General features: G+C 46.2%; 3 protein-coding genes across 4 annotated transcripts; 2 read left to right on the forward strand and 1 right to left on the reverse strand.

The window, feature by feature from the left end:
* The first annotated feature begins 296 nt into the window (after window positions 1-296).
* Window positions 297-1,450, forward strand: LOC122391817 (larval cuticle protein 65Ag1-like). Its single transcript, XM_043386111.1, has 3 exons — window positions 297-333; window positions 664-834; window positions 1,137-1,450. Exons 1-3 carry the CDS (start codon window positions 325-327, stop codon window positions 1,419-1,421), a joined length of 465 nt encoding a protein of 154 aa, XP_043242046.1. The 5' UTR covers window positions 297-324; the 3' UTR covers window positions 1,422-1,450.
* An 11,562-nt stretch (window positions 1,451-13,012) lies between these two features.
* Window positions 13,013-14,364, reverse strand: LOC122391819 (flexible cuticle protein 12-like). Its single transcript, XM_043386117.1, has 3 exons — window positions 14,276-14,364; window positions 13,843-14,013; window positions 13,013-13,470 (listed from the first exon to the last, which is right to left on the reverse strand). Exons 1-3 carry the CDS (start codon window positions 14,282-14,284, stop codon window positions 13,180-13,182), a joined length of 471 nt encoding a protein of 156 aa, XP_043242052.1. The 5' UTR covers window positions 14,285-14,364; the 3' UTR covers window positions 13,013-13,179.
* On the forward strand, window positions 14,276-25,801 carry LOC122391818 (larval cuticle protein 65Ag1-like). 2 transcript variants are annotated; one of them, XM_043386112.1, is made up of 3 exons: window positions 14,276-14,369; window positions 24,498-24,656; window positions 25,366-25,784. In XM_043386112.1, the coding sequence occupies exons 1-3, from the start codon at window positions 14,283-14,285 to the stop codon at window positions 25,636-25,638; spliced, it is 519 nt and encodes a 172-aa protein (XP_043242047.1). In that variant the 5' UTR covers window positions 14,276-14,282; the 3' UTR covers window positions 25,639-25,784. The 2 variants fall into 2 exon arrangements, with proteins under 2 accessions (XP_043242047.1, XP_043242051.1); XM_043386116.1 differs by lacking the exon at window positions 14,276-14,369 and adding an exon at window positions 24,182-24,222 and having other exon boundaries at window positions 25,366-25,801.
* Window positions 25,802-26,434: the final 633 nt, after the last annotated feature.

Genomic DNA, 26,434 nt, shown 5'->3' on the forward strand with positions numbered 1-26,434 from the left:
CGTGGAGGAGGCAGGTGGCGAAATACTCCAGCAACTGCCGGGTTAACACCTACATTGCAAGATTCCGAAGGGTTTAGAACACCACCCACCCACACATGGAAGTGCAAGTTGAGGCTGATCCAGCCGACATGTTCTGTGCGGCATGTTTCAGCGGGGGAAGATTAGCACGTTTGCTAACCGTGACCGGTCAGTCGGGGTTTTAGCCGTTACGGGCGGAGTATAGAGCCATTAGCCAATACCTGTGGGCGGCGGGAGGTCGGTATATAAGCTGCCTGCAGCCGTCCAGAGTTCATCCGATCCCAAAGGTTCCACCAGATCACAGCCATGCAGATGGTAGGTGTTCTCTCAGCTGCAAAAGGTGGCGAAGGTGCGATGTGTCTCCAGAAAGTGTTGGACTGTGGTGAATATGACAGCCGGTGACTTGCCTGGCGAAAAAGTAGAAAGTACTCAAGAGAAGAAGTGAAAAGTGCATTTTTTTTTTGTACGGTCACTCGATGTTTGCGTCTGTTTGTGTGCCGCGGCTGGTGCTTGTCAAGTGTCAACAGCCAGCTTACCACATCTATACAGAGCTCCTATTTTTCACCTTCAAGATATCTGATCTGAAAACATTGGCCTCCATCTGCTTGATGTTTGGTATTGACGATCTGCTTTTTCCACTTTCAGTTCGTTGCTTTCCTGCTGGTGGCGGCTGCCTCGGCGGCTCCTCAGTTCCAGCCTCAGTTCACCAGCCCCGTCCAGCCCTTCCAGCCGGAAGTCCGCATTCTCAGCCAGAAGTTTGAGCAGGATCAGATTGGAAACTACGAGTACGGATACCAGCAGGACAATGGACAGCAGGTAAAAGAGGAGTCCATTTTTGACGTGATGTGGAAAAAATAAAACAAATGCTTACTTTTTTATAACAGTTAAAGTCTTAGAATACTCATGCTCAGAGCATTTCATGTCAACAAATAAAATAAACGATTTGACTATGTTTATTTATGCATCTTATTGCCATAATAATTCTGCATTCTATTTTTGAGGAGCCATGTAAGCTCATCGGTCATTATGCTATTATAATGCAATGTAATCCCCGATTGAGACTTGGGAGCATGAAAAACCAGGATAAAGGTGGTGACAGTCTCTCCCATTGTTTTTAGGTACAGGAAGTTGGCCGCGTCCAGCCCGGCCCGCAGCCCGACACTGGATCTTTGGAGCAGCAGGGCAGCTACGAGTTCATCGGTGACGACGGCAACACCTACCGCGTCGACTATCTGGCCAATGAGGGTGGCTTCCAGCCGCAGGCCGCCCACCTGCCAGTGGCGCCGGCTCAGATTCCCGAGTACGCCCAGCTGAGGCAGGAGCACCCGGAGCTGTTCTGGGCTGAGAACCAGGGCGTCATCATCAACGACCAGCAGTTCATCCAGCAGCAGCAGTTCTTCTAGTGATGAAGCCTGAAGCACTGAAATGATTCTTTGACCGTCATCATCATCATCAATATCATCATCGTTATCATTTTATCATTATCATCACACTTACAAGCGAAGTGTTTTACCTATTCTTCCGGTGTCAGCCGTACATCATGTTACTGAAGTCATATACAATATACTCCGAATGTTTATCAACGATTGTCAATGGGTCAGAGACAGCGCTATTCTTTACCAATCGCGGCTAAATGCACTTCCCGATGCCTCGACCTTGTACAAGAACCAGAATTTTAAAGATGTGTTGTCACGTGAATGGAGCACGCTGGCCCTCTCACCGTCAGACTGGGACAGGGTCACGATCTTATAGTCACGATATAACTATAAGTGATAAAATTCTAACTGCTTGTAGGAGTGGTGTTTCTTTTCAATATTTACCAATTGAATCAAAACTATCGCTCGCCGGTCGAGGGGGTAGGAGCCGCCCCCAAAGCTGTTTTTTTTTGCGATAGCTCGGGACACTCCGGAGACACTAATAGACACTAAATAAGATTAAACATGGTGGTACCGGAGGACTGATTCAAGCCGCTCGTTTTTTTATGCGATGCTCTAGCTCCGTCAGAGGCGAAACGGCGAGAGAGATCATATCAAGTCCCTCCCCCTGGCCGGGGCATATGTAGAAAACCAATAGGTCCGGTGATGGCAGAATAGCCGCCTGCGTTAGCCCGATCAGACCTTATCGCTAGCTCATAAGACTTTGCAAAACTTTGAAGATTGCAAAACCGATCAGAAAACGCTCAAAATCAGTTTATCATGCGTCGGCAATATGAATTAGGAAAAATATTAGTGCTCCTATTATCCAAATCCCAAACGTCAGCCAAACGACCAATTAATTATTTACGGCAGAATTAACCCTCGCCCGTATTGGTGTTTTTCCTGCCGCGAACGTATAATAGGGGGGGGGGGGTCCGTTGGACCCCCCCCCTTGCCGTTTCGCCCCTGATCGAGCTAGAGCTTCGCGGAAATAACGAGCGTGTTGCCCGTGACGAGAGGAAGCCGATGATACCCAATTTTAAGGTCCTAGGTCATTGGTTGACCTTGCAGGTCAGGTCAACGACTCAAAAGTCTGGAAAATCGGGACCTGTTAGAACGTCGTAAAATGTGGCTTCTATAGGGTTTTTCGGGGTGCTGATCACGAATATCATGTTAGTTTTTATCACAGATGATGTCTTCATGCATTTAGGCCAGGTCGGGTCAGGTCAGGTCAGGTCAACCAGTAAGGGTATTCGGAGTAGGTGACAACCGCCTCTGACAGCTTCGTAACATGTTACGAAGGCACCAAAACTACTTCGTAAATCTTCATAATTCATATGGTTGCTAAATTCGAATTCAGCTAAAAAAAATTGGCCTAGAAACATGTAAAACTCGAAAAAGTGAACCGAGGTCATCAAAGGTCAATGACCTGACCTGACCTTCAGGTGACCTTGACACCCACCCTAATGCATGGGGGCAACATCATATCACATGTTTCAACGCTTGAAACCACGAAAAGACTGCAAACGCGCGGCTAATGCGAGCCGACATACGCCGAATCGCGATTCCGGCCAAACATGGTCTCGAAAAGTAGGTTGCAGGTCAAAGGTCATTTGGGTCAGGGTCATGAAAGTTTCAGGGTAGGTGTAAAATTGATGAACGCGAGGGTTCTGAAAGTTTCGTCGCGATCGGCCGCTTTTTACGCGAGTTATTCGCGAAAAACCATGGGGGGTCCGTTCAACCCCCCTATACGGGCGAGGGTTAATTAATGTCTTTATGTATAAGCGAAAATTGACAGGCAATAAAGGAAACCACATACAGGGTTAGACCGTAGTGAGCTAAGATTTTCGATGTTTTCCAAATGTACACATAACGTGGTAAATTACATATTAACCCGCGTCCTGCTGGGGGGGGTGTTTGAACACCCCCCCTTGTGGTTTTTCGCGAATATCTCAAAAACGGCGGCGCTCCGCGCCGCCGTTTTTGGTACACCTTATCATACATCAATTCTACACATGTTGTGAAAATTTCAGACCAAGGTCATTCAAGGTCAGGTCACCAGGTCACTTGAAGTGACCTCACCTCATAAAAAGTTTCAATGTCTGTCATAGCTACACCGAGTGACCGATCGCTTTGAAACTTTCAGCGATTGCTAAGAGCAATAGCATGTACAAAATGTATATCTCAGAATTTTGATATCGATGACCTAAGGTCAGGTCAATTTTGCGACCTCCCCATTATAAGTCAATGGGAGAAAATTGAAATGCGCCTCCTTTGGTCGAAAGACATTATAAACACTCCCAAACACTGAATTACAAGTGGTTTAGACACACTGAACATGAAAATGGTGTCCGTGACCCCTGTTTATGCCCTGAGGTCATCTAAGGTCACGAATGGTATCTAACAGTTTTTCGCAAATAACTTTTGATAGAGGCATGCTAGAGCGATGAAAACGCCTTAGATGTGTTCAGCTCGACGATACGGATCGACTGATATGCAACATGACCCTTTCCGGTCAGGTCATGACCTTGACCTGAGGTCAAATTTTTAAGTTGACCTTTCAAGGTCAAGTTATAGTTCATTCGATGCGTCTTGACGAGAGGAACACGATGCCGGTAAAAGTAAGCTCGTACAAGGCTTGGGTCAAAAGTTATTGCAGAAAAACTGTTTCCGAAAAAAATCGGCTATTTTTGCAGTTTTTGCCCCCTGCAGGCAAAACCGTTGACGTTAGGTCAAATCTGAGAAAATTTCTCAGAAAGGGCGTTAATAGGGCTATCGAATGCGCTTTTCCGCGGCGCTGTAGCTCTATTGGTTCCCGAGTTATGCGTTGGCTTCTTGGAAATTGTCGACATTCGACCTGGAAATCGGCGAAATTTTGCCTTCAATGACCTCTGGTGACCTGACCTTTGACCTGACCAAAAAATTGACCGAAGTGATTTCCTCATTATTTTTGACGCTCTTTCGAACGCCGCCTTCCGCGTATCGCTACGTGGCCCAGGAGCCGAGTTAGAAGGGGGGGGGGTGTTCAAACACCCCCCCCCCCCAGCAGGGCGTGGAAATCCAGGACCCCCAGCCGGGCGCGGGTTAACCCTCGCCGGACCTATTGGTTTTCTACATTCGCGCCGGCCGAGGGGGGGGTACGACCCCCCTCGCCGTTTCGCCCCTGGTAGAGCTAGCGCGTCGCGGAAAATACGAGCGTGTGCGCCGTTACGAGACGCAGAGATTGGTACCCGATTTTAAGGTCCTAGGTCAACCAATGACCTCTGAGGTCAGGTCAAGTGTCCCAAGGCACGGTTCAGTTTTTGGTGAATAACTTCGCAAAAAACGGCCGCAGAGCCGCGATTTTGACAGCATCGTATTCGCCTCGCTCAGGCGCGTCGAATGATATACTTTTTGTTCGGGGCAGGTCAACTTAGGGTGTTTACCTCAGGTCAAGGTCAGGTCAGCAACCCCAGGTCACGAAGTTGGTCAAAAGAGGTCATGTTGCATATCATTCGATTCGGCAGGTCTTCCTGAGTCCATTGGTGGCTTTCCCGACTCGCTAGCTCAATTTGATCAAGAATTATTGACGAAAAACTAATATGACCTTGATGACGTCATAAATGACGTCACGCAAGGTCAACATTGCAAAAGTGACGCATCTAACCTTGCATTTTGCAAAGAGTGCATCAAATCACGATTATGTGTGCTTGAGATAGTTGGAGATCGTTCCCGGCGCCAGAATAGCAGTTTGTATTTTTCCCTATTGACTTATAGGTAATGGTGAGGTCACGAAAATGACCTGACCTCATATGACCTTTAGGAAAAATCCGAGATATATAAGCTGTGAGACTCATAATGGATACTGGATCCTGCAAGTTTCATTTCCCTGTGACAACTCCTCTGGCAGTGAGGGCGTTGCGAAGTTGCGACATCTGAAGACCGTGCAGAGGTTTACTTATGACGTCATAAGTAAGTGACTTGACCTGACCCAAAAATGCGGTTGGTGTCGAAAGATCCGGCTCGAATCAAAGGTCAGGTATGCCAAGCTTCAGCTCTCTATCACCAGCGTGTTCGGAGCTATCGCGAAAAAACCTATGGGGGGGGGGGGCGGCACCGCCCCCCCCCCTCCAGCCGGGCGCGGGTTAAATACATTGCAGATTAGTCAAATATTACATTAGGAACTAACATCATACTACTCCCAGCAGCTCCATCTAACCAGCATCCTCTCACGCCAGCTCACCACCAAATATGTGCCATGTGTCGCTGCCAACTATCTTAGTATTTATTGCTGGGGATGAGAGGTCACGAGAGGTCGCATTCCGAACCGGTGCCGAAGGTGTAAAGCGGTCAGGTCACACTTGTGGCGGCGGTTAGTCGGGGTATATATGCGGCCTGCGTTAGTTCGGTCATCATCGAGGCCCCCAATCTCAGCAAGTCAGCCATGCAGAAGGTAGGTCTCGCTTCGTTGGTTTGGGAGGAAGAGCCTTGCGTTTACGAGCACGCAGGGGGCCATGTTAAGATAAATATGATGTGGGAATGATATTCGCAAGTGCGGTTTACGTATGCCCTTGTCCCATGCGCGGCTACAAGGCAGTTGAATATTTCATTTGTTTATGTCTACGCCACGTTGATACTCATTGCATGATTTTCAGTTTGTTCTCTTGCTCCTGCTGGCTACTGTACTGGCGGCCCCGCGGCTGAATAAGCACTTCCAGACCTTTGGCCAGCGGGTCAACCGTGCTCCTCAAGATCAAAGCGGAGACTCCATTCTTTCTCGGCAAGCGGTTCGGACAAGATCAGATCGGCAACTACGAGCGTCGTAGCCAGGTCAGCGGTCGTCAGTCAGCCGCCCCAGTCATGTACCGGGTCAGCGGAGCTGCACAGACTGCACGGGCTGCACGGACTGCACGGGCTGCACGGACTGCACGGACTGCACGGACTGCACGGGCTGCACGGACTGCACGGACTGCACGGACTGCACGGGCTGGTTACGGGAAGGAGCTTCCAGCCACAGCCGCGTAACTACCTGCCCGCGGTGCTGCATCAAGCTACCGAGGTCTATTAGTTAGAAAAGAGCGGTCTGCTGAGTAATATTTAATTTGGAAGGCCCGGCGCTCGTGGTGATCGGACGTGTTTTAGTGGGCTCCGATTTCCTGTCTATTTCTGCGTAAATGAGCGTTGCTTTGGACTAAAATGCACATCTTTCTGTTCCTAATTTTTTGGACAATGCGGTGAATATTGATATCAAATGAATTTATCTTCGGCTTACAAGATATAAGCATTTGAAATGTATAATATTTTGGAATAATTTCCAAAACATTTCAATCCAAGAATAGTTATTCACTCTTGATTTTTCGACGTGTGCACGTGAGTAGCCAAGAACACTGCCCTTAAAAGTGTCAAAACTCAAAAAGCCCAAGAGAAAGTGGGTCGTGTACATATTAATAGGATTGTTTGTCTTGCCTGTCTCGTATCTGTAATGGACATGTTGCACGGTAACACACATAGAAGTAACCGGCACGGCTAGCTGCAAACGGACTCACTATTATTTGTCATATGTCCCAAGATGGCAAGCAATCAAAATATGTCTGAAATTTGTGTACAAAATGAACTATTGTGCTTCTGCATTAACAAGTCACAGAACACCCCATTTGAAGCGATTGTCAAGCAATGTACCGACTTCTACAGTGGCGAAGAAATAAATGCAGCAAAAGAAGCACTATGGCAAATAGCTATCAATGAGCTGTTCCCATCGAGGAAAGATCTTCGGCTGATAAGGCGCAAAAGTACGTCTTCCAACTGTAAGAACCGTGCAGACATGGAAGATATCATGAAGGCGCTACAAGTATGTGACCGTGAAGGGGCTATTCTACCAAGGTTTTACGCGGTAGATTTAGGCAATATCCCACCGGCCTCACCTGAGCATGTAGACATGTCCGTTCTTCTTGGACAATTTGCCCAGATGCAAAACGAGATGAAAGGCCTAAAGCAGGCGATGCTGGAATTGCAAACGCAGCCGGCCATGTCCACTCCGCCTCTGACGTACGCCCAAGCTGCCGGCACGTCATCCGCTCCGGCGGCGCCGTCATCATCCGCTACTTCGGCACGGCCACCAGTGCCATCGCCGACCCTGGAGCGGCCCTCTCCAAGACCGGGGACTCAGCAGCCATCGTCATCAGACATGACACCGCACCAAGATGGAGAAGAGCGCGAGGATCGCTCCCGTCAGCTGCACATTCAGCAAGAAACAGCTTCGGGATCTTCACGGCCGATGTCGCAGACGACCGCACAGCCTGAACTTCGGGCTGCCAACACCGACAATGACGGCTTTACCGAGGTCATCCGACGGAAGAGGCCTTCCAGTCGCAGTAAGGCTGTGATTACTGGGGTAAGCTCCTCGACCCTGCTGAGAGGCGTCGCACCACCACCTCGAGTAGCACATCTCTTCGTTGGTCGCCTCCACACGAGCACCACGTGTGAGGCAGTCCGATCACATGTGAACTGGCTGCTGGGCCCGGGCGCGGACAAATCGGTCGTCACTGAGATCACTGAGATCGCTCACTGTGCTGAGAAGTACGGGTACAAGGGGTACAAAGTAACCATACCCCTCGATTCTAAGGATCGTGTCATGATCCCAGATAAGTGGCCTTCTCATGTATCAATCAAAAGGTTTTACCATCCCAAGGGAGCTAAAGCTGCAGATCAAACTGAGGATCGACAGCTTCATCAGGGCAAACCGATGGCTAGGAGTGCTAGTGTAGATCGCATAACAGCTCATGTCACTAGATAGATGCATCCTCTATGCTAAGAGTATGCTCATTCAACTGCCAGTCCCTAAAATCGTCTTCCTCTGAGCTTCGAACTATTTGTGATAGCCACGACATTGTGTTTCTTCAGGAAACATGGCTTGCAAAGTTCGAATTGCATACGTTGAATAACGTTCATGAACATTTCAGCGGTCTAGGAACTACCTCCTTCGACTCTGGTAATGGTCTATTGTATGGCAGACCATTTGGTGGGGTAGCTATTTTGTGGAGAAAGGTTCTTCAACCATCGCTTGCAGTTAAGGTTCTCAACGATCGCTGTATGCGCTTGGATATAGTAACTAACGTGGGTCTCGTGTCTCTAATCAATGTTTACCTTCCTACAAATTATAGGGACCTGGATAGCTATGAGAAGTTTTGCATGTGTCTCGGCGAGCTCACATGCGCACTTGAAATAATTCGCGCCCAAACTTGTTTATATGGAATACTAGGGGATTGTAACGCCAATGGATATGGTTCACGTTTTATGTCGGAACTTCTCGAGTTTTGTGAGGATAATAATCTTATAATGTCAGATATGCAATTGTTGGGACCTTTAAGTAGTACATACACATATGTGTGTGCTGCTAACTTCTCTACATCTTGGTTAGATCACTGTCTAACGAACCAGAATTTGCATAATTGTATTGAGGATATTTCAGTCAGTTATCAGATTAGTGCAATCGATCATATGCCATTGTGCGTTACATTTAAGGTTGTACCGTCTGCGACAGTTAAACCTGTCCCTCCTAAGCCTAGGCGTGCCAAGTTGCAATGGGGGAATGCGACCGAGGCAGCAATAACAGCATATAATCAGTACGTGTTTACACGGATACAGCCCCACTTTGAAACTATCACGGACGATCTCCAAGGAGACTGTACAGTAAACTGCAATAGTGCTCAGCATATTGATAGTATTTCCAATATTTACAATACTATGATTCAGGTAATCACTTCCGGTGCAGACCAATGTATTCCGCAAACGTTAGTTCGGCAAAGGAACTCAAAGGCCATTTCGGGCTGGAATCAAAGTGTTAAGCTTAAGCATGAATTAGCTCGCAAAGCTTTTCTTGATTGGAGGCGTTGCGGCTCTCCTAAGGAAGGTGCAGCTGCTTCCCACATGAGACTGACTAGGCTGAGTTTTAAATATGCCATGAGGAAATGCAAAAGGGAGGAAGATCGGCTCTTAGCCAATAAACTGGCTTATTCTCTTTCGGCCCAGAGCCTAGATCGCTTCTGGTTATTGCTTAAGAGACACTTGGGCGGTGGTGTTTCCCTTCCTCTGAGCTTTGGTAATATAGCTGGCGATGAAAAGATTCTAGCTATGTGGAAGGAATATTTCATGTCAGTTTTTAATGATCGTAGCTGTAGTAGTGACTTTGCTGTCATCGCTGACCTACCATCTGGTAGGGCTAATATGACACCACCAATAACTGATGAAGACGTGCTTTCTGCTCTTCGTCAGCTGAAAAGTGGGAAAACAGCTGGACACGATGGGGTGTCTGCTGACCACCTGCTACATCTACATGCAGAATCTTTGCCATGTCTTTTGGCACATTTGTTCAATTGCATGCTAAATCATTGTGTGCTTCCTGACAGCCTAATTTATTCTTTGTTAGTCCCCATTGTCAAGAATAAGAATGGTGCGTTGGACGACAAATCAAATTATAGGGCTATAGCCCTATCGACAACCATATCAAAGGTGTTAGAACTTATTCTGGTTGAAAAGCTAGCTCCCTTCTTAAAGACATGTGAATCCCAATTTGGATTCAAGGATGGCCATTCAACATCTCATGCTGTTTATGCATTTAAAGAGACAGTGAACTATTACACAGAGCGAGGCAGTTCGGTGTATGTGTCCTTTTTAGATGCGAGTAAGGCGTTTGACAGAGTGTGTCATGCCACGCTTTTTAAGATACTTGATCAACGAAAAGTTCCCCCAATATATTTGAAACTTCTTATACACTGGTACGGGCATCAGAGAATGAGTGTCAAATGGGCCAGTAAGGAATCAGTGTCATTTTCCATCCAGAATGGTGTAAGACAGGGCGGAAACCTCTCCCCACTGCTATTCAATGTATACATTGATGATCTGTTGATTGAGTTGCGTTCTCTTCGAACTGGATGTTTTGTTGGCAATTGTGCCGTCGGTGTCATCGCCTATGCGGATGATATAGTGCTTCTATCCCCCACCAGACAAGGGCTTCAGACTCTGGTGGATCAGTGTGAATGTTTTGCTGTGTCCAGAGATATAAGGTTTAATGTGCAAAAAACTGTGTGCATGGTTTTTAACCCTAGGAAGCCTTATAAAGCTAGTCATTTAATGAACTCTAAGGAGCCAAAAATCGCACTGTGTGGTGAAAATCTGAAATGGGTCAGTCAATTTAAATATCTTGGCCATATCATTTCTAATGACTTATGTGATGTGCCCGATATTCGAAGGGTAAAGCGTTCAATGTACTATATGACCAACATGCTTTATGCAAAGCTCAGGCATGCTAATAAGAGTTTACTTATAAAATTATTTAAGTCATACTGTACACATATGTATGGATGTGAACTATGGAATGTTGATACCAATCAGAGATCTCTTCGTGAAATGCATGTAGCGTATCATCGGTGTATTAAAAAGCTTATGAATTTGCCACTTGGAACCAGAAATCATGAACTGTGTCATCGAGTCAAATTACTTACTTGTCCTATGCTTCTGGCTAAAAGACAGCTCATGTTTCACCGTCGCATCAATCAAAGCAGTAATGGTATTGTCCAGTGTATTAGAAATAGTGTAATAGGCCGTAATGGATTATCTGCGAAAGCTAGCCTCGCAATACGGAGACGCTACGACCTACTAGGCTTGGATTTCAGTGTCATAACTCCATTTGACTTACAAAACATATTTATGTCGAACATTGAGCGTATAGTCAATGCACGCATGATGAGGCGGGACCAAGGCGGGACCACCTAGATGTAATGACCTAGTTGCCTGACTGGGCAAAACGTAGCTGTGCTATGTCTGCATGTTCGTGTGTTGTGTTGGTGTGTATTGTTATGTGTTGAATATGTACCGTGAAATATCGGTGTGAAATAAATGGATTATTATTATTATATATTATTATTAATATGCAATTTCAGCAATTTCGAATTGTGTGGACTCCTAAAGCCTGAACCGCATGTCCTTGACTAGCTTCCTATTTGTGAGAAGAAGAAAAACTTCATAGACTCGTAGGCATATAATCTACCAGTGTGGTATTTATTATTTTCACTATTTTGCTGTTAATATTGCTCCTCAAGATAATTACGCGTATCTAAACTTAACTTATTGCTGTATGGTAGAGGCCTCAACAAAAACGATCAGATCAAAGTAGCGAAATTATTCCAAAATTATATTATCAAAACTAAAAGATTCCAGAACCAATAGCATCCACCGGCGGACGGCGGGCCGGACGGTTCGTCGTGTCGCCTGGGGGTAGCAACTTTAATTTCAACCAGCGAGCGGTGGGTGTGGCGCGGCTTGGCGGTGGTCAAACAGACTTGTTTTCATATTATGTTGTGTTTTTTATGTAATACTCACGTTTATTTTATACTGATTGATTAAGAGAGGTGCTTTAATTTAAGAATTTTTATTCTTTTGCACCAATCTTATAATATTTTTGTGTATGTTTTGCTCATGTGTAATGTTGAAAATCAATGTGTATGTATGTATGTATGTAACAAGTGACGCAGGTACAGTCGCATTGTTGTCGCTGGTTTCGATGTATATTATTAACCCGCACCGCGCGCCGTGCTGGTGGCCTGAGTTTTCCGTGTCGTGTTTGGGGGTCTCGTCTAACTCGGCTCCTGGGCCACGCAGCGACACGCGGTAAGCAGCAATCGCAAGAGCGTCAAAAAGAATGACGGAAACACATAATTCATTTCTTAGGTCAGGTCAAAGGTCAGGTAGCCAGAGGTCACCAAAGGTAAAGTCTAGTCCATTTCAACATTTTTGGAAACTGCCAACGGCTAACTCGGGAACCAATAGAGCTACAGCGCCGTGAAAAAACATTCGTTAGCCCTCTGAAATTTTTGAGCATTGTTCTCAGATTTGACCAAAGGTCAATGATTTAGCCTCCAAGTCCAGTGGGCAAAAACTAAAAATAACCGTTTTCACGAGACATTTTTTCGGTATTATATAATACTGAACGAGGCCGGTGTAAATAAATTTTCAAGACCGAGGTCCTTACTGAATTTTTGAACGAGGCCGAAGGCCGAGTTCAAAAATCAGTAAGGACTGAGGTCTTGAAAATTTATCACCGGCCGAGTTTGGTATGTATTTTACTGTATGCCAACGATAAAATAATTGTCTAGACCGAAGCTCTTAGCCGTTTTTTGAACGAGGCCATCCCAAAATGTTGACTTGGTAATTCGTTTTTGACCGTGGTCAACTTGCTTACACCAGTTATTACCACACCCCTCTGGCTAATGTATTTGAATAGGCCAGGCATACAGTAAAAATATGACTTTTGACCCAAGAGATTCACGATATTCATTTTGCCAGCATCGTGTTCCTCTCGTCTAGACGCATTGAATGAACTATACGTTGACCTTGAAAGGTTATTTTGAAAATTTGATCTTGGTGGTTGGGATTACCCCCCCCCCCCCCGAGCCTGTGAGGGAGTTGGTAGTTAGCTTTGAGGTCTTTAGTGTGCGAAGTACAGGTTAAAGTGCAGTGCACCAATTATTGATATTGCAACGACTGTACGCTTGACATTTCGTTTTCAAGCCATTGCCCCCCATATCTGCATCAAACGGGTAACGTATGTGTGGTAAGACGTATATTACAACTGACAACATAACATGATATCGTACGTCAACTATATAATAACCAGGTGATAGAACATGTATAACCATTTGGGGACGTCCTGATGACAAAGTTGCATGATGATGAATGAAAAGGGTTCAGCATAAGATACAAATATTCCTGACTAGAAGAACTGCTGCTGCTGAACGAACTGCTGGTCGTTGATGATGGTACCCTGGCTTTGGTTCTCAGCCCAGAACAGCTCCGGGTGCTCCTGCCTCAGCTGGGCGTACTCGGGAATCTGAGCCGGCGCCACTGGCAGGTGAGGGGCCTGCGGCTGGAAGCCACCCTCGTTGGCGGTGTAGTCCACCCGGTAGGTGTTGCCGTCGTCACCGACGAACTCGAAGCTGCCCTGCTGCTCCAGGGTTCCGGTCTCTGGCTGGGAGCCCGGGGCGACGCGGCCAACTTCCTGTACCTGAAAACATTGCGAGAGTCGGTCACAACCTTCACCCTGATTCGATGTGCTCTGCATATCTCTGCATATTTACGTTGCAAATAGCATGCAGAGTGCATGATTATCTAAATCATAGCACAAAAGACAAAGGTATTGAGTGTATAAATGACCGATGAATGTACGACAAGGGCCATCAATGAAGAGAAGCCGTTTCTTTTCTTTTTGTTTTATGTTTTTTGGTAAAGCAATTTATTTAGGAATGTACCTAAACTCAAAGTACCTATCACTCAAGGTAAAATAACTCAAAGTTCAATATGCACCCTTGAAAATGAGTTAGCAATTGGTTTGATTAAACTCTAATTGTGACAAATTTGGAGCCCACTGCTCTTTTACCTGCTGTCCGTTGTCCTGCTGGTATCCGTACTCGTAGTTTCCAATCTGATCCTGCTCAAACTTCTGGCTGAGAATGCGGACTTCCGGCTGGAAGGGCTGGATGGGACTGGTGAACTGAGGGTCGAACTGAGGAGCCGCCGAGGCAGCCGCCACCAGCAGGAGAGCAACGAACTGAAAATGAAAAAAACAGAGTCAAATTCAAACTCCTAACAGTCCGTGGTTACCTACTGTTGGCATTTCAACCAGAGGATATCTTGGAGGTGATGAAAAGTCGATCCCTGCACCGATGCGTTATGCTAGGACGCACTTGGCACTTTTGGCCTTTTCTGTTCTACTCATGTGCCCAAGTACTGGCCACATCGCTATGATATTCACCACAGATCACTCGTGGTCACACATCACTATCCGTTTGCAGCTGAGAGAGAGCACCTACCATCTGCATGGCTGTGATCTGGTGGAACCTTTGGGATCGGATGACCACTGGACGGCTGCAGGCAGCTTATATACCGACCTGCCGCCGTCTACAGGTGTTGGCTAATAGTTTGCACGTCTGATACGGGCTCAGATTGCGTCTCACCCGCGCTGCCCCTGCTCCCGGGCCCGGTGTCCGCTGTCGGCATGAAAACCGGTCAGTTTGCAAATCGGCCGGTTTGCAGGCTAATATTGGTAAGTGATCAATGCACCGAAAAGATAGTGTCATGTGTTTGATTTAGATTATACGTTTTGCGCATATTTTTTTCTATTTTTCATTACATATATGCCGCAAAATGACTCAGAAGCAACTATCTTTTGGTAATATGGAAAACCTGCTGAGAACATATTTTATGGGTTGTAACTCTTATTTGAAAGGCAAGCCAAGACAAGAGTGGCAGTGTTAACCCTCGCCCGTAAACGGTGTTCTGCCACCTTCGCCCATACAGGGTTGGTGCGACCCCCCCCCCCCCTGGCGTTTGAAAACGGAGCGTCGTAGAGCTTAGCGGAAAAGACCAACGGATTGCTCTCAACGAGATCTCGCGATTGGTGGTATATTTTTGGTCCTAGGTCAACATTTGACCTCCTTATGACCGGTCAAATGTCAAATTTTCGGAAAAATCTAACTTTTTCAGATTTCCGCGCCGATTGTGGCAAAACGGTAAGAGATATCGACTTGAAACCTTCACTATCGTGATCCTCGATCAATTCTCTATCGTTTGGTGTGTATTTCGATGTCATAACTCTAAAAATGATGCGTTGGGAGCATCGGAAGTCTGCAAGGTCATTTGTGCATTGGGTCACGTCAGGCGTGTGACGTCACTGACCTGACCCTGACCCAAAATGAACTACAAGAAACAACTGACGATGCCTGAAATGGATAGCAAATTCGAATTCAGGGCATCAAAATACCCCGAAAAGGCATACAAGTGCAAGAAGTCATTACAGGTCAACCGAGGTCACTGACCTGACCTTGACCTTTAGTAACCTTGAAAAGGTCAACGGACATTGTGCCAATGTCAAATCAGCCAGTTATGATTCCAGGGGCGTCGCCACGGATTTTTGAGTGGGGGGGTCGGGTTTCTAGCCTTCACCCGATGGGTAGGGGTGTTTTTTTTTTTTGTCACACTTCCCAGTTTTGTGCGTGCGTATGTGTGTGTGTGCGTGTGTAACAAATCGGCGCGCAACGCCGCCAAATTTGGTATAACCTATTAGGTAGGTATACCTACCTACATCACTTGCGTAAAAATTATCACTGGTCACTTAAGGTCAGGTCGCCATGTCAAGTTCAGTTATACGGTATACCTCTATAAAAACTTTCCCCTCTCGCCATTCTTGTAGCTTTTCTCCCATAACTTCGAAATTTGGTACACTGTATAGGTACCTAATGTATGGGGTTATACGTGTCAGCAATTCATGATTCTAACTGAGGATTTACATCTATGATCTGAAGGCAGGTCAAATACGTGACCTCATCATTAGAAAATGGGTGGAGACTTCCACTGGCGTCCAACTGGCATCTAACTGAGCAGACGTCCAAGTTGGCGTCTAACTTGGCGTCTAACTGTTGGACGGAGACTTCCAAGCAAGACGCGTCTAAAGTAAGCTGTCGCCAGATAGATGCAGCCGCCGTCCAGCTAGACGCGTCTAAGACTTAAGACGCGTCTAGCTAGACGCGAAATGGAAGTCTTCACCCTGAGAAATTAGAAAAAGCACGAATGCCTCCTGCTTTGAAAAAGTTCGTCAGAAACGCAAAATATCTTTGGAGCCATGACAAATCAGCTCATCATTGCCAGGGACAGGGTGCAACTTATGGCGAGTGATGACTCGAAAGGTCATTAGTGGAAATGTCCATCGATGGCCACCAGCATTTTTTTCTACAACTTTTGACGAAGACGCGGTTGAGCGATGACAGCACCTGGAAGGTGTTCACTGTTCAGCTCAACAACACGGATCCATTCATATGCAGCAGGAGGTCCTTTTTCGATCAGGACATAACGTTGACCTGAGGTCGTTTTAACGTTAATTCTGAATGGTCAAATTTTAACTCATGTGACGCGTCTCAAAGAGATCAAGACGGTGGTGACAAGACAACATATGTAAATACCATACGAATTCACGGTTTCGAAAGTTATTGCAAAGCAGATGTTTCGGCAGAATCTGTCCAGTTAGCTGTTTGCCTTCTTATGGGCCAAACATAGGCCTGAGATGAAATCTAACGCGAAGCTAGCGAAAGAGCGTTAAAAGAGCTATCGAATAGTTTTCTGCTTCACTGTAGCCCTTCTATTGGTGGTTTCCCAGTCGCTAACGTATAACGCATACTTAACTAACGCTGAGGCATGCTTTCGACCCCTGATCGATCTACAGGTTTGCGGAAAAAAGAGCATGCTGCCCGTGACGAGAGAAAGCCGATGATACCCATTTACAAGTTTTCGGGTCATCTCAGGACTCAGGTCATCGCCAATAAGTAGAGAAACTCGGGACCTGCTAGAACTTAACGAATGTAAGTTGTGATGGTTTTTCGAGGTTCTGATTACGAATGTTGTCTTAGTTTTGAACGAAGATGATGACTCCATGCATTTGGGGTAGATCAGGTCAGGTCAGATCGACCAGTACCTAATAGTGGATGACCACCACCGATTGCTTCCTAGCATGTTATATGAATAAGCAACACAACTACTTCTTAAATGTTCAGATGGGCGCTAAGTTCAAAATCAGCTCCAAAAACTAAAATCAATTAAAAGCACGTTATGAAAAAGTGAACTAAGGTCATCTTTATTTGAATCAGGGATATCGATTTATTTTAAGTAGGTGATTAACTCGAGCGCACCGGAAGTTTTGTTGCAATCGGCTCCTTTTTGCGCGACTTCTTTGCGAAAGCCCGAGACGGTTAACCATCTGACTCCCTTTCCCCTACATGTGCACTGTACAGCTAGTTTGTGACGGTAGCCATGGGGCTGAGGCTAGTTTGTAGTTTTGTAGTTAGGTACTGATCCGACGAATCGACTGCGACCATTTTTTTAAAACGATCAGACGAACGCTCGGGGCAGTTTTGGCGCGTCCAATCCTTTGAGGGATAAAAAGGTACTAGGATGGGGGCTACTTAAAAACATTGTTGTGCTGGTGTTCCCCGCCCACAGCTAATTGACCTTTAGGTAATTGGCTAATTGGCTTTAGGGAGCTCTTGAAGCGATTTTGAGTCTGATGTATTTGTTGGTGTTGCTGACGCCTGCTTCACTGACATAAAAGCTAAAAAAGCATACTCAGCATCGCAAAAAGTGGGGGGGGTCGACACCCCCAGTTTTCAAGAGTGGGGGGGTCACGACCCCCCCGACCCCCCCGTCGGCGACGCCCCTGTATGATTCTAAAACAATCCATCAGTGTGTCAGGTCAGTCGGCATTTATACCATTGTGAAGCAATCTCCAATTTAGCGTAAATCTGGCCGGAGGTTGTTCCCTTTATGACGTCATAACTCCGTGACCTGACATGACCTTGACAATTTTTTTTACCAAAGTTGCGCAAAGGATGCCCCAAAGGGTACTGAAAATTTGAGCAGGCTATCTGAAACAGTTCGGCGTGTAGCTAAGAAAAACCTCAGGGGGGGGGGGGTTGCACCCCCCCCCTACATGGGCGAGGGTTAAATACAGCTCTAGCTCACAATTTAGTCCGCGCTTGACTGAGCCTCCAGCCAACACCATTGCTTGGGGGGGATCCACGCCTTAACCCGCGCATGACTGGGCGGGGGGGGGGGGCTTTACAGAGCCCCCTTCCCGTTTTTTAGCAATATCTTCTGAACCGTTTGACGGATCAACAGGAAACTTGCGGTACCTTCAAAGGCATCAATTTAACACCTTGCGTTAAAATTTCAACTTTTTAGCTACCATAGTTTGACCGGAAATGACGTCAGAGTGACGTCATGTCGGCCGATTTTCATGCAAAATACAGAATTACGGCAAACGCTCTCAAGAGCTCAGTTTTAAAGCTAGATGATAGATCCTTTTTTTTTGCATGAGTGGACTGCAAATACACGTATAGCTATCAAACTGCTATCTCGAATCTTCGATATTTTGAACATTTTGAAAAATTTGTATTTACAATTACAAAAAGTATATTTTTTTTCAAAAAAGTTTTTGACTTTTCGCAAAAACCGGAGTATATGTGATAGAACACCCACTGATAAACTACATTTGCAAGTTGTAGCCCAATATCTTCAAAAATAGCCAAGTTATTCGCATGATTATCAAAATTTTACAATCTTATGTTTTTTTCTTCTCAAATCCATTTTTCAGTACATTGTTGACGTCGTACAGCAATATAAATGGCACCATCGTGTTCCTGAGCTCAAACTGCATCTGATAAACAACTTTTTTGTTGAAAAATTTCATTTTCAAAATTTGACCTTTTCTGACCTGAAAGTGACCTGACCTCCGGTAAATTCAGCTGACAATGACCTCAAATGACACAGACGACACTATTTTCGAAATCTACGAGCTAAATGGACCATAAGACATGCGTCACGTGAGCGATACATGATATACAATTTTCGTGACCTAGGATGACCTGGCCTTGACCTTAAAAATTCGAAGTAAAAGTTCGCTACCCTCAGGGTATCTAAGGCATCCGCCAAGGAGTGCGTAAACCAAAAATGAGCCTGATCAGACCGGCCGTCCGGTGGTCGGAGCCTAAATTGTGAACTAGCAAAAATGTCGATAATTTTTACTTTGACCTGACCTGTGACGTCATCGATGACCTCGAGGTCAATGACAATAGGTTTGGCTCGACAATTTTTCCAGGGCTATCAGACGCCGTTTGCATTTTGACGATCGGCTCAGTAGTTTCGGAGATAGGAGGGGGGGGGCTCTGGAGAGCCCCCCCCCCCAGTCACTCTCGTTATGGAAAATACCCCAGTCATGCGCGGGTTAAGGCATCCCTGCATTTGATTAACTCCATGTTCTTTTATTCCCAACCAAAATATGTCGATGATACAGCTGTCAGTATCCGGAGTTTGATGCAATCACGAAGCTGGCTATAGCAGGAGTGCGTTATATCACTGTGAATTTCTGTTGAGCGTAGAAATGTGTTATTTGACTTTTTCGGCGATCGCTTCTCACTTGACGCTCTCTGAACGATGAAATATAAAATTGCGACCGATTCCCGCCGATTCTACTGTCATGACAGTTATGCGCTTGGCTGTATGGTTTCGGAACAGAGCCGGGGAGGTCAAAACCTGCGCGTTACCTAGATGTACAGGTCTTACGTAATGTAAAACTATAAGGGGCACAGGGATTTCTTCTTATTGCCCAGCTTGAGCATAACCTGAGGCATCCAAGTCTGAACAGTGCATACACACTGCATGTTTACCACTAGATTTTCACGACTGACGTGACAACGCAACTCAGGTCACCAAGCTCTTGCATTGAAGTAACTAGGGCAGAACATGTCCCCGTCCACAATACAAAACGTTCACTACTTTGTTATGGACCCTTCGTACCTACTCATTGCAACATGCACCATATATTGTATGGGCTGATCTACGATGCAAAATGTTCTCTGGCTCTTCGGTCCTACTCAAGACAACATGTTTCGTATCAAACTGGTAGATCAAATTAACCCGCGCCGGGCCGGTGCTCTGAGATTCCACGCTGGGCCGGGGGGGTCTGAACACCCCCCCCCCCCCCGCTTCTAACTCGGCTCCTGGACCACGTAGCGACTGCACGCGGTAAGCGGTACTCGAAAGAACGTCCAAAATAAGGACGAAAACACACGGTCATTTTTTGGGTCAGGTGAAAGGTCAGGTCACCAGAGGTCACCAAAGGTAAAATGTTGACTATTTCAACATTTTGGATACTGCCAACGGCTATCTCGGGAACCGATAGAGCTACAGCGCCGCGAAAAAAGCGCATTTAATAGCCCTTTCACATACCTTTCAGAGTAATGTTCTCAGATTTGACCTCAGGTCAACGGCTTAGCCTCCAGAGGGCAAAAACTGCAAAAATAGTCGTATTTACGAAAACCGTTTTTTTTTCGGCAATAACGTTTGACACAAAAGAGCCATGACATTACTTTTGCCAGCATCGTGTTCCTCTCGTCGAGACGCGTCGAATGAACTATAAGTTGACCTTGAAAGGTCAACTTAAAAATTTGACCTCAGGTCAAGGTCATGATCTGACCGTAACAGGTCATGTTGCATATCAGTCGATCCGCAACGTCGAGCAGAACACATGTAAGGCGTTTTCAGCGCTCAAGCACGCCTCTATCAGAAGTTATTAGCGAAAAACTGTTAGATTCTGTTTGTGACCTGAGATGACCTCGGGGACATAACGAGGGGTCACAGTTGTTATTTTCCGGTTCAGTGTGTAAAATTCAGAGATATAAATTTTATAATTAATGTTGCTTTAATCAATCGCCGAAAGTTTCAAGGCAATCGATCAATCGGTGTAGCTATGACGAGCATTCTTATTTTTTCTGAGGTGAGGTCACTTGGCGTGACCTGGTGACCTGACCTAAGGTGACCTGAGTCTGAAATTTTCACAACATGTGCGGAAAAGATGCACAAACAGGTGTGCCAAAAACGGCGGCGCTCCGCGCCTCCGTTTTTGCGATATCTGCGAAAAATCGCAGGGGGGTGTTCAAACACCCCCTGCCCGGCGGGGGTTAAGAGTAAAATGATTTCTCACGGGTGGCGATGTATTAATTATACCGAAGTCGGGAGGGATTGGAACATGATACCCGGGGTGCCGTTGCCTGCCTACCCCCCCCCCCCTCCCGCTCCACCGACTATGGCTTCTGCACCCATGCTCCCACAATGTTCCAACCGTTCCTACGCCCATGATTGTGACCAAAATTTTCCGAAGGTTAAGATAGGTTGGCCGCTAATGACGTCGGACTCATCGGAGTGACGTCATTTCTGCCATTTTCGACCCAAAAAGCCCATAAGCCTGTTGTTCCTTGATATCGAATAAACAAATATGCATCATGCGCTGCTTGGGCTGCTGGGGCTCACTCAGCTCCTTACGCCACGCCACAACTAATAGTAATGGGAACCTCCGCTAGGTGCCGCAGACAGTGCACGATGAGGTAATAAACAGCACTCTGAAGGGTTGTTAATGGGAGAGGCTTTTAACCATAGCCCCATATGGTATTTTCACAGCCATTATCCTATAGTAAAGTTTTTCTTCAATAACTCCCGATCAAATTGAGCTAGCGAGTCGAGAAAGCCACCAATGGACTCAGGAAGACCAGCCGAATCGAATGATATGCGACATGACCTCTTTCGACCAACTTCGTGACCTGGGGTGCTGACCTGACCTTGACCTGAGGTCACCACCCTAAGTTGACCTGACCCGAACAAAAAGTATATCATTTGACGCGCCTGAGCGAGGCGAACACGATGCTGCCAAAATCGCGGCTCTGCGGCCGTTTTTTGCGAAGTTATTCACCACAAACTGAACCGTACCCTGGGGCACTTGACCTGACCTCAGAGGTCACCGGTTGACCTAGGACCTTAAAATCGGGTACCAATCTCTGCGTCTCGTAACGGCGCACACGCTCGTTTTTTTCCGCGACGCGCTAGCTCCACCAGGGGCGAAACGGCGAGGGGGGGGTCGTACCCGCTCCCCCCCTCGGCCGGCGCGTATGTAGAAAACCAATAGGTCCGGCGAGGGTTAACCCGCGCGGGGCTGGGGGGTAAATTTTACCCCCCCCCCCCTCTCGCGAATTTTTGCAATATTTCAAAAACGGCGGCGCGCAGCGCCGCCAAACTTTCAGTACCTTTACTTACATCAATGTGACATGTTCTCTGAAAATTTGAGCGAAATCCTTCGGAACTTTTTTGAGACAATGACGTTTTAGTGACGTCATTTTCGCCATTTTCGCCTCAAAAACCGCAAAATTTAAAACGCCGCTAACATCATTATTTTTAAGGGAATCAAGTTGTAACAAAAAGCTTATACGTGATTCCAGCTTGTCTATCAAATGGCTATCTCGTTTTTTTGATTTTTTTGTTTTTGGCCCAATTTGAAAAAACTGACTTTTTTGGGAAAAAAGTTATTAAATCCAACATTTTGCGTGTATCAAAAAAACCGGAACATATGTCAGAGAAGTGGTCCATTTGCACCTACATACCAATTTTTAGAAGAAGCCGTTGAAAAATGTGGGAGTTATTCAAAAGTTTATGACGTCACGACAAACAATGTTTTTTTTAGTTCTAGACCTCGTACGGAAACAAAAATAGCACCATTCGATTGGCCGTGAAAAACTGCATCAGATAGACACCTTTTTAGGCCTTAACAAACAACTTCAAAATTTGACCTAACTTGACCTGACCTTGACCTGACCTCGACCTGAAATTCATCCAGATGTGGTCCATATCACCTATTGAGTAATAGTATGCCTATTGAATTCTATGAATAAAATGACCCATAAAACATGTGTCTCACATGCCCTTTTCTATATTTTGTTTTTGGTGACCTGACCTGACCTGACCTGACCTTGACCTTGACCTCTGAATGATATTGTATGCAACGAATATTGTCTTGGTAGCCTAAGAACACGTTTTGGGCAATCAGTCTCAGTCCATGACTCCATTCTTCGGCAACTACGGTGCAAGGGCGATACTGTAGAAACTTGCAATTTGTACCCTTGACCTGACCTCGACCTTGACCTCAAACTTTAAATTTAGTACATGTTTTTAGTTGTTCGTGATGAGATCTTTCGATTGGCGTTTGAATTTTCCAAATCGAACCATTAGTTCGGGAGATTATTAGTTCGGGGTAAAATTTACACCCCCCCCCCCCGCCCGGCGCGTTCGGCTGGAGACCCCAGCCCCGCGCGGGTTAAGGCCAGGTGAAATTTGGGACCTCGCACTGAACGTCTCTCGTCATAAACTCTATCAGAATTGTGCACAAGCTTTCATCTAAGTGCTACACAAGTTTAGGATTCATGCAGGGGACCTATGAAAATTTGACCTCAGGTCAAGGTCATGACCTGACCGGAAAGGGTCATGTTGCATATCAGTCGATCTGTATCGTCGAGCTGAACACATCTAAGGCGTTTTCATCGCTCTAGCATGCCTCTATCAAAAGTTATTTGCGAAAAACTGTCAGATATCATTTGTGACCTAAGATGATCTCAGGGGCATAAACAGGGGTCACAGACACCATTTTCATGTTCAGTGTGTCTAAACCACTTGCAATTCAGTGTTTAGGAGTGTTTGTAATGTCATTTGTCCAAAAGAGGCGCATTTTAATTTTCTCCCATTGACTTATAATGGGGAGGTCGCAAAATTGACCTGACCTTAGGTCATCGATATCAAAATTCTGAGATATACCTACATTTTGTACATGCTATTGCCCTTAGCAATCGCTAAAAGTTTCAAAGCGATCGGTGACTCGGTGTAGCTATGGCAGACATTGAAACTTTTTATGAGGTGAGGTCACTTCAAGTGACCTTGACCTTGAATGACCTTGGTCTGAAATTTTAACAGCATGTGTAGAATTGATGTATGATAAGATGTACCAAAAACGGCGGCGCGAAGCGCCGCCGTTTTTGAGATATTCGCGAAAAACCACAAGGAGGGGGTGTTCAAACACCCCCCCCCCAGCAGGGCGCGGGTTAAAAAAAGCAAAAAAGGTTGTGATTATGGTTTTTGTCCTCCTAGTATGTTGGAAAATAGAATTTGGCCAGAACAGGCGGTACTACTGTACATAAACTTGGTGTCCACTTGCACTTTCATTTGCCTGCTAAGCTGCTCGTCTGGTTACGGCCGCCCATCGGAGCGGCGGACCGGGCTACCTTGACGGGGGAGGGGTGACGGGGAGGGGGCTCTTTATAAGCCCGCTGCCGCCGTGCCGATCACCAGCTTCTGACGGACCACCCAGCTCATCACATCACATCACATCATGAAGATGGTAGGGAGTCGGATTGATGATTGTATTAAACTCAACGCACTATAGCTAATAAATAAAGGTCCTTGTGCCTAAATTACAGCATTTAGTGCGGCAGAGTACGTATTTAATATCTAATTGTCATGCATACTAGTCCTGAGCAAGTTAAAAAATGGGTGTTAATTAAATGTTATATCTAAATTTCAGCTAATCAGTGATCCATCCTACATCTACCAAGTCTCCGATCAAATAACCGTAACCCTGATGACATCACACACATCTAACTGCGTTTTTTTCAGTTCGCGTTCCTGCTGGTGGTGGCTGTGGTCGCGGCGGCTCCCCAGTTTGATCAGCAGCAGTTTGTCAGCCAGCCGCAGGTGCGCATTCTCAGCCAGAAAAACGAACAGGACCAGATCGGCAACTACGAGTACGCCTACGAGCAGGACAACGGACAGAGGGTGAGTCCGCACACCGCCGCGCGCACACCGGTGCTACTCAGCGGGCTTCAGAAGCAGCTTGAGTTGAGGCCAGAGTTATTAAAGGGACTATCCCACCTTTAACATGGGGTTTGAGTTGAGATAGCCAAGTTTGCGGCGAGGTTCAGAAACCACTATCTATCTAGGTTGCAACCCCCGCGGCCTCTTGGTGTTGAAGAAATTCGTTCCCTTCATTTGAAAATGGGCCTTGTACAAGGCCCTATCTTCAACATGGAGCGACCGTTAGTGTGACGTCACCTCGTTTAGTCATTCTGATTTAAATGGGTTTGTTCGTTGAAAAATCGCTTAAAACTTGGTCTGAACTTTGTTGTGGTGCCTACCAAGTAAAAAGAATCCGCTTTATGACAGTAATGTGGCCTGGGGAAGGAGGTAATTTTGGGCTGTGACGTCACATATTTGAAAGTTTGTGTTTGGAATATGGGAAGCCTAAGATGTTTAATGAAAAATAAATGCCAGAACCGTGTTCCTGGTCATCCAATCTATAAAGTCGGGCACAATTTAACTGGTTTTAACAACATTTTAGAAGGTGGGATAGTCCCTTTAAGTCTGTATAGTATAAACGGTGACCCGATTAGGAGACAAGATACCAACAGCAGCCATAAAGCATGTGTTTGTCGTGTTTGTCGTGACACCGGGATTAGTTCTGATTCGATGTCTGTCTCGTTTTCAGGTGCAGGAAGTTGGCCGTGTCGCGCCGGGCTCCCAGCCCGAGACTGGCTCCATCGAGCAGCAGGGTAGCTTCGAGTTCGTCGGTGACGACGGCAACACCTACCGGGTGGACTACACCGCCAACGAGGGTGGCTTCCAGCCGCAGGCCCCCCACCTGCCAGTGGCGCCGGCTCAGATTCCCGAGTACGCCCAGCTGAGGCAGGAGCACCCGGAGCTGTTCTGGGCCGAGAACGGAGGAGCCGTCATCCAGCAGCAGCCGCAGCAGTTCTTTTAGGAGCAAATAAGTCATTACTTCTAGTCACTTCCGATGAGTATAAGACCTGTGCCGGTGTTTTATTGTACAAAGGAACTGTCCAATCTCTGAAGACACCGTAAAATGCTTTTGTCAGCTGCCTTCCCTGTTGATGATGCCCTTATTATCGAAATACAAACTGAATATATATGTATACCAGGCGCGGATACAAGGGGGGGGGGCCATGGGGGCCATGGCCCCCCCCTTGGCCGATTTTTTTCAAAAATAAAATAAAAAGTTAAAAAGTTAAAAAGCTGAAAAGGGGGCCTCCTGAAAATAAAGTGGCCAAAATCCGATGAGTTTTTTTTTTTAACCTACCCACTTAGTTATTTCTTAGAAGACTAGCTGAGAAGACTTCTTTGTTAGAAGATTGGTAAAGCTTTTCATAACTTGGAGGTCTCTTATACTCACAGAGATGACCACTTTTACAGGGCCTCCTAACCTGCACAGAGGGCCTCCAAGCCTGCACAGATGTTGAGATGTTGCCTGAACAGCTAGATAAGCTCAATAGACGCAGTTTTTTTTGGGGGGGGGGCCCAACAAGTGGGAAGATGGGGCCTCCAACAGGTGGGATTATGGGGGGGGGGGGGGCCTCCTGGTTTCTAATGGCCCCTCCCTTGGAGATTTTCTGGATCCGCCCCTGATGTATACTGGTCTATTGTTCGGTAGTGAAAGACTGTCGCTAGCTGAGAAACAAGAATTTGGAGCGAAGTGTTTCAGCCATACTAGCCATTTTCACGACGGGCTATCCGTATCCGGCGAGTGCACCTGATTTGAC

Source organism: Amphibalanus amphitrite, unplaced genomic scaffold (assembly GCF_019059575.1).
Source record: "Amphibalanus amphitrite isolate SeventyFive unplaced genomic scaffold, NRLGWU_Aamphi_draft 000456F_arrow, whole genome shotgun sequence".
Taxonomy (NCBI): Eukaryota; Metazoa; Arthropoda; class Thecostraca; order Balanomorpha; family Balanidae; genus Amphibalanus; species Amphibalanus amphitrite.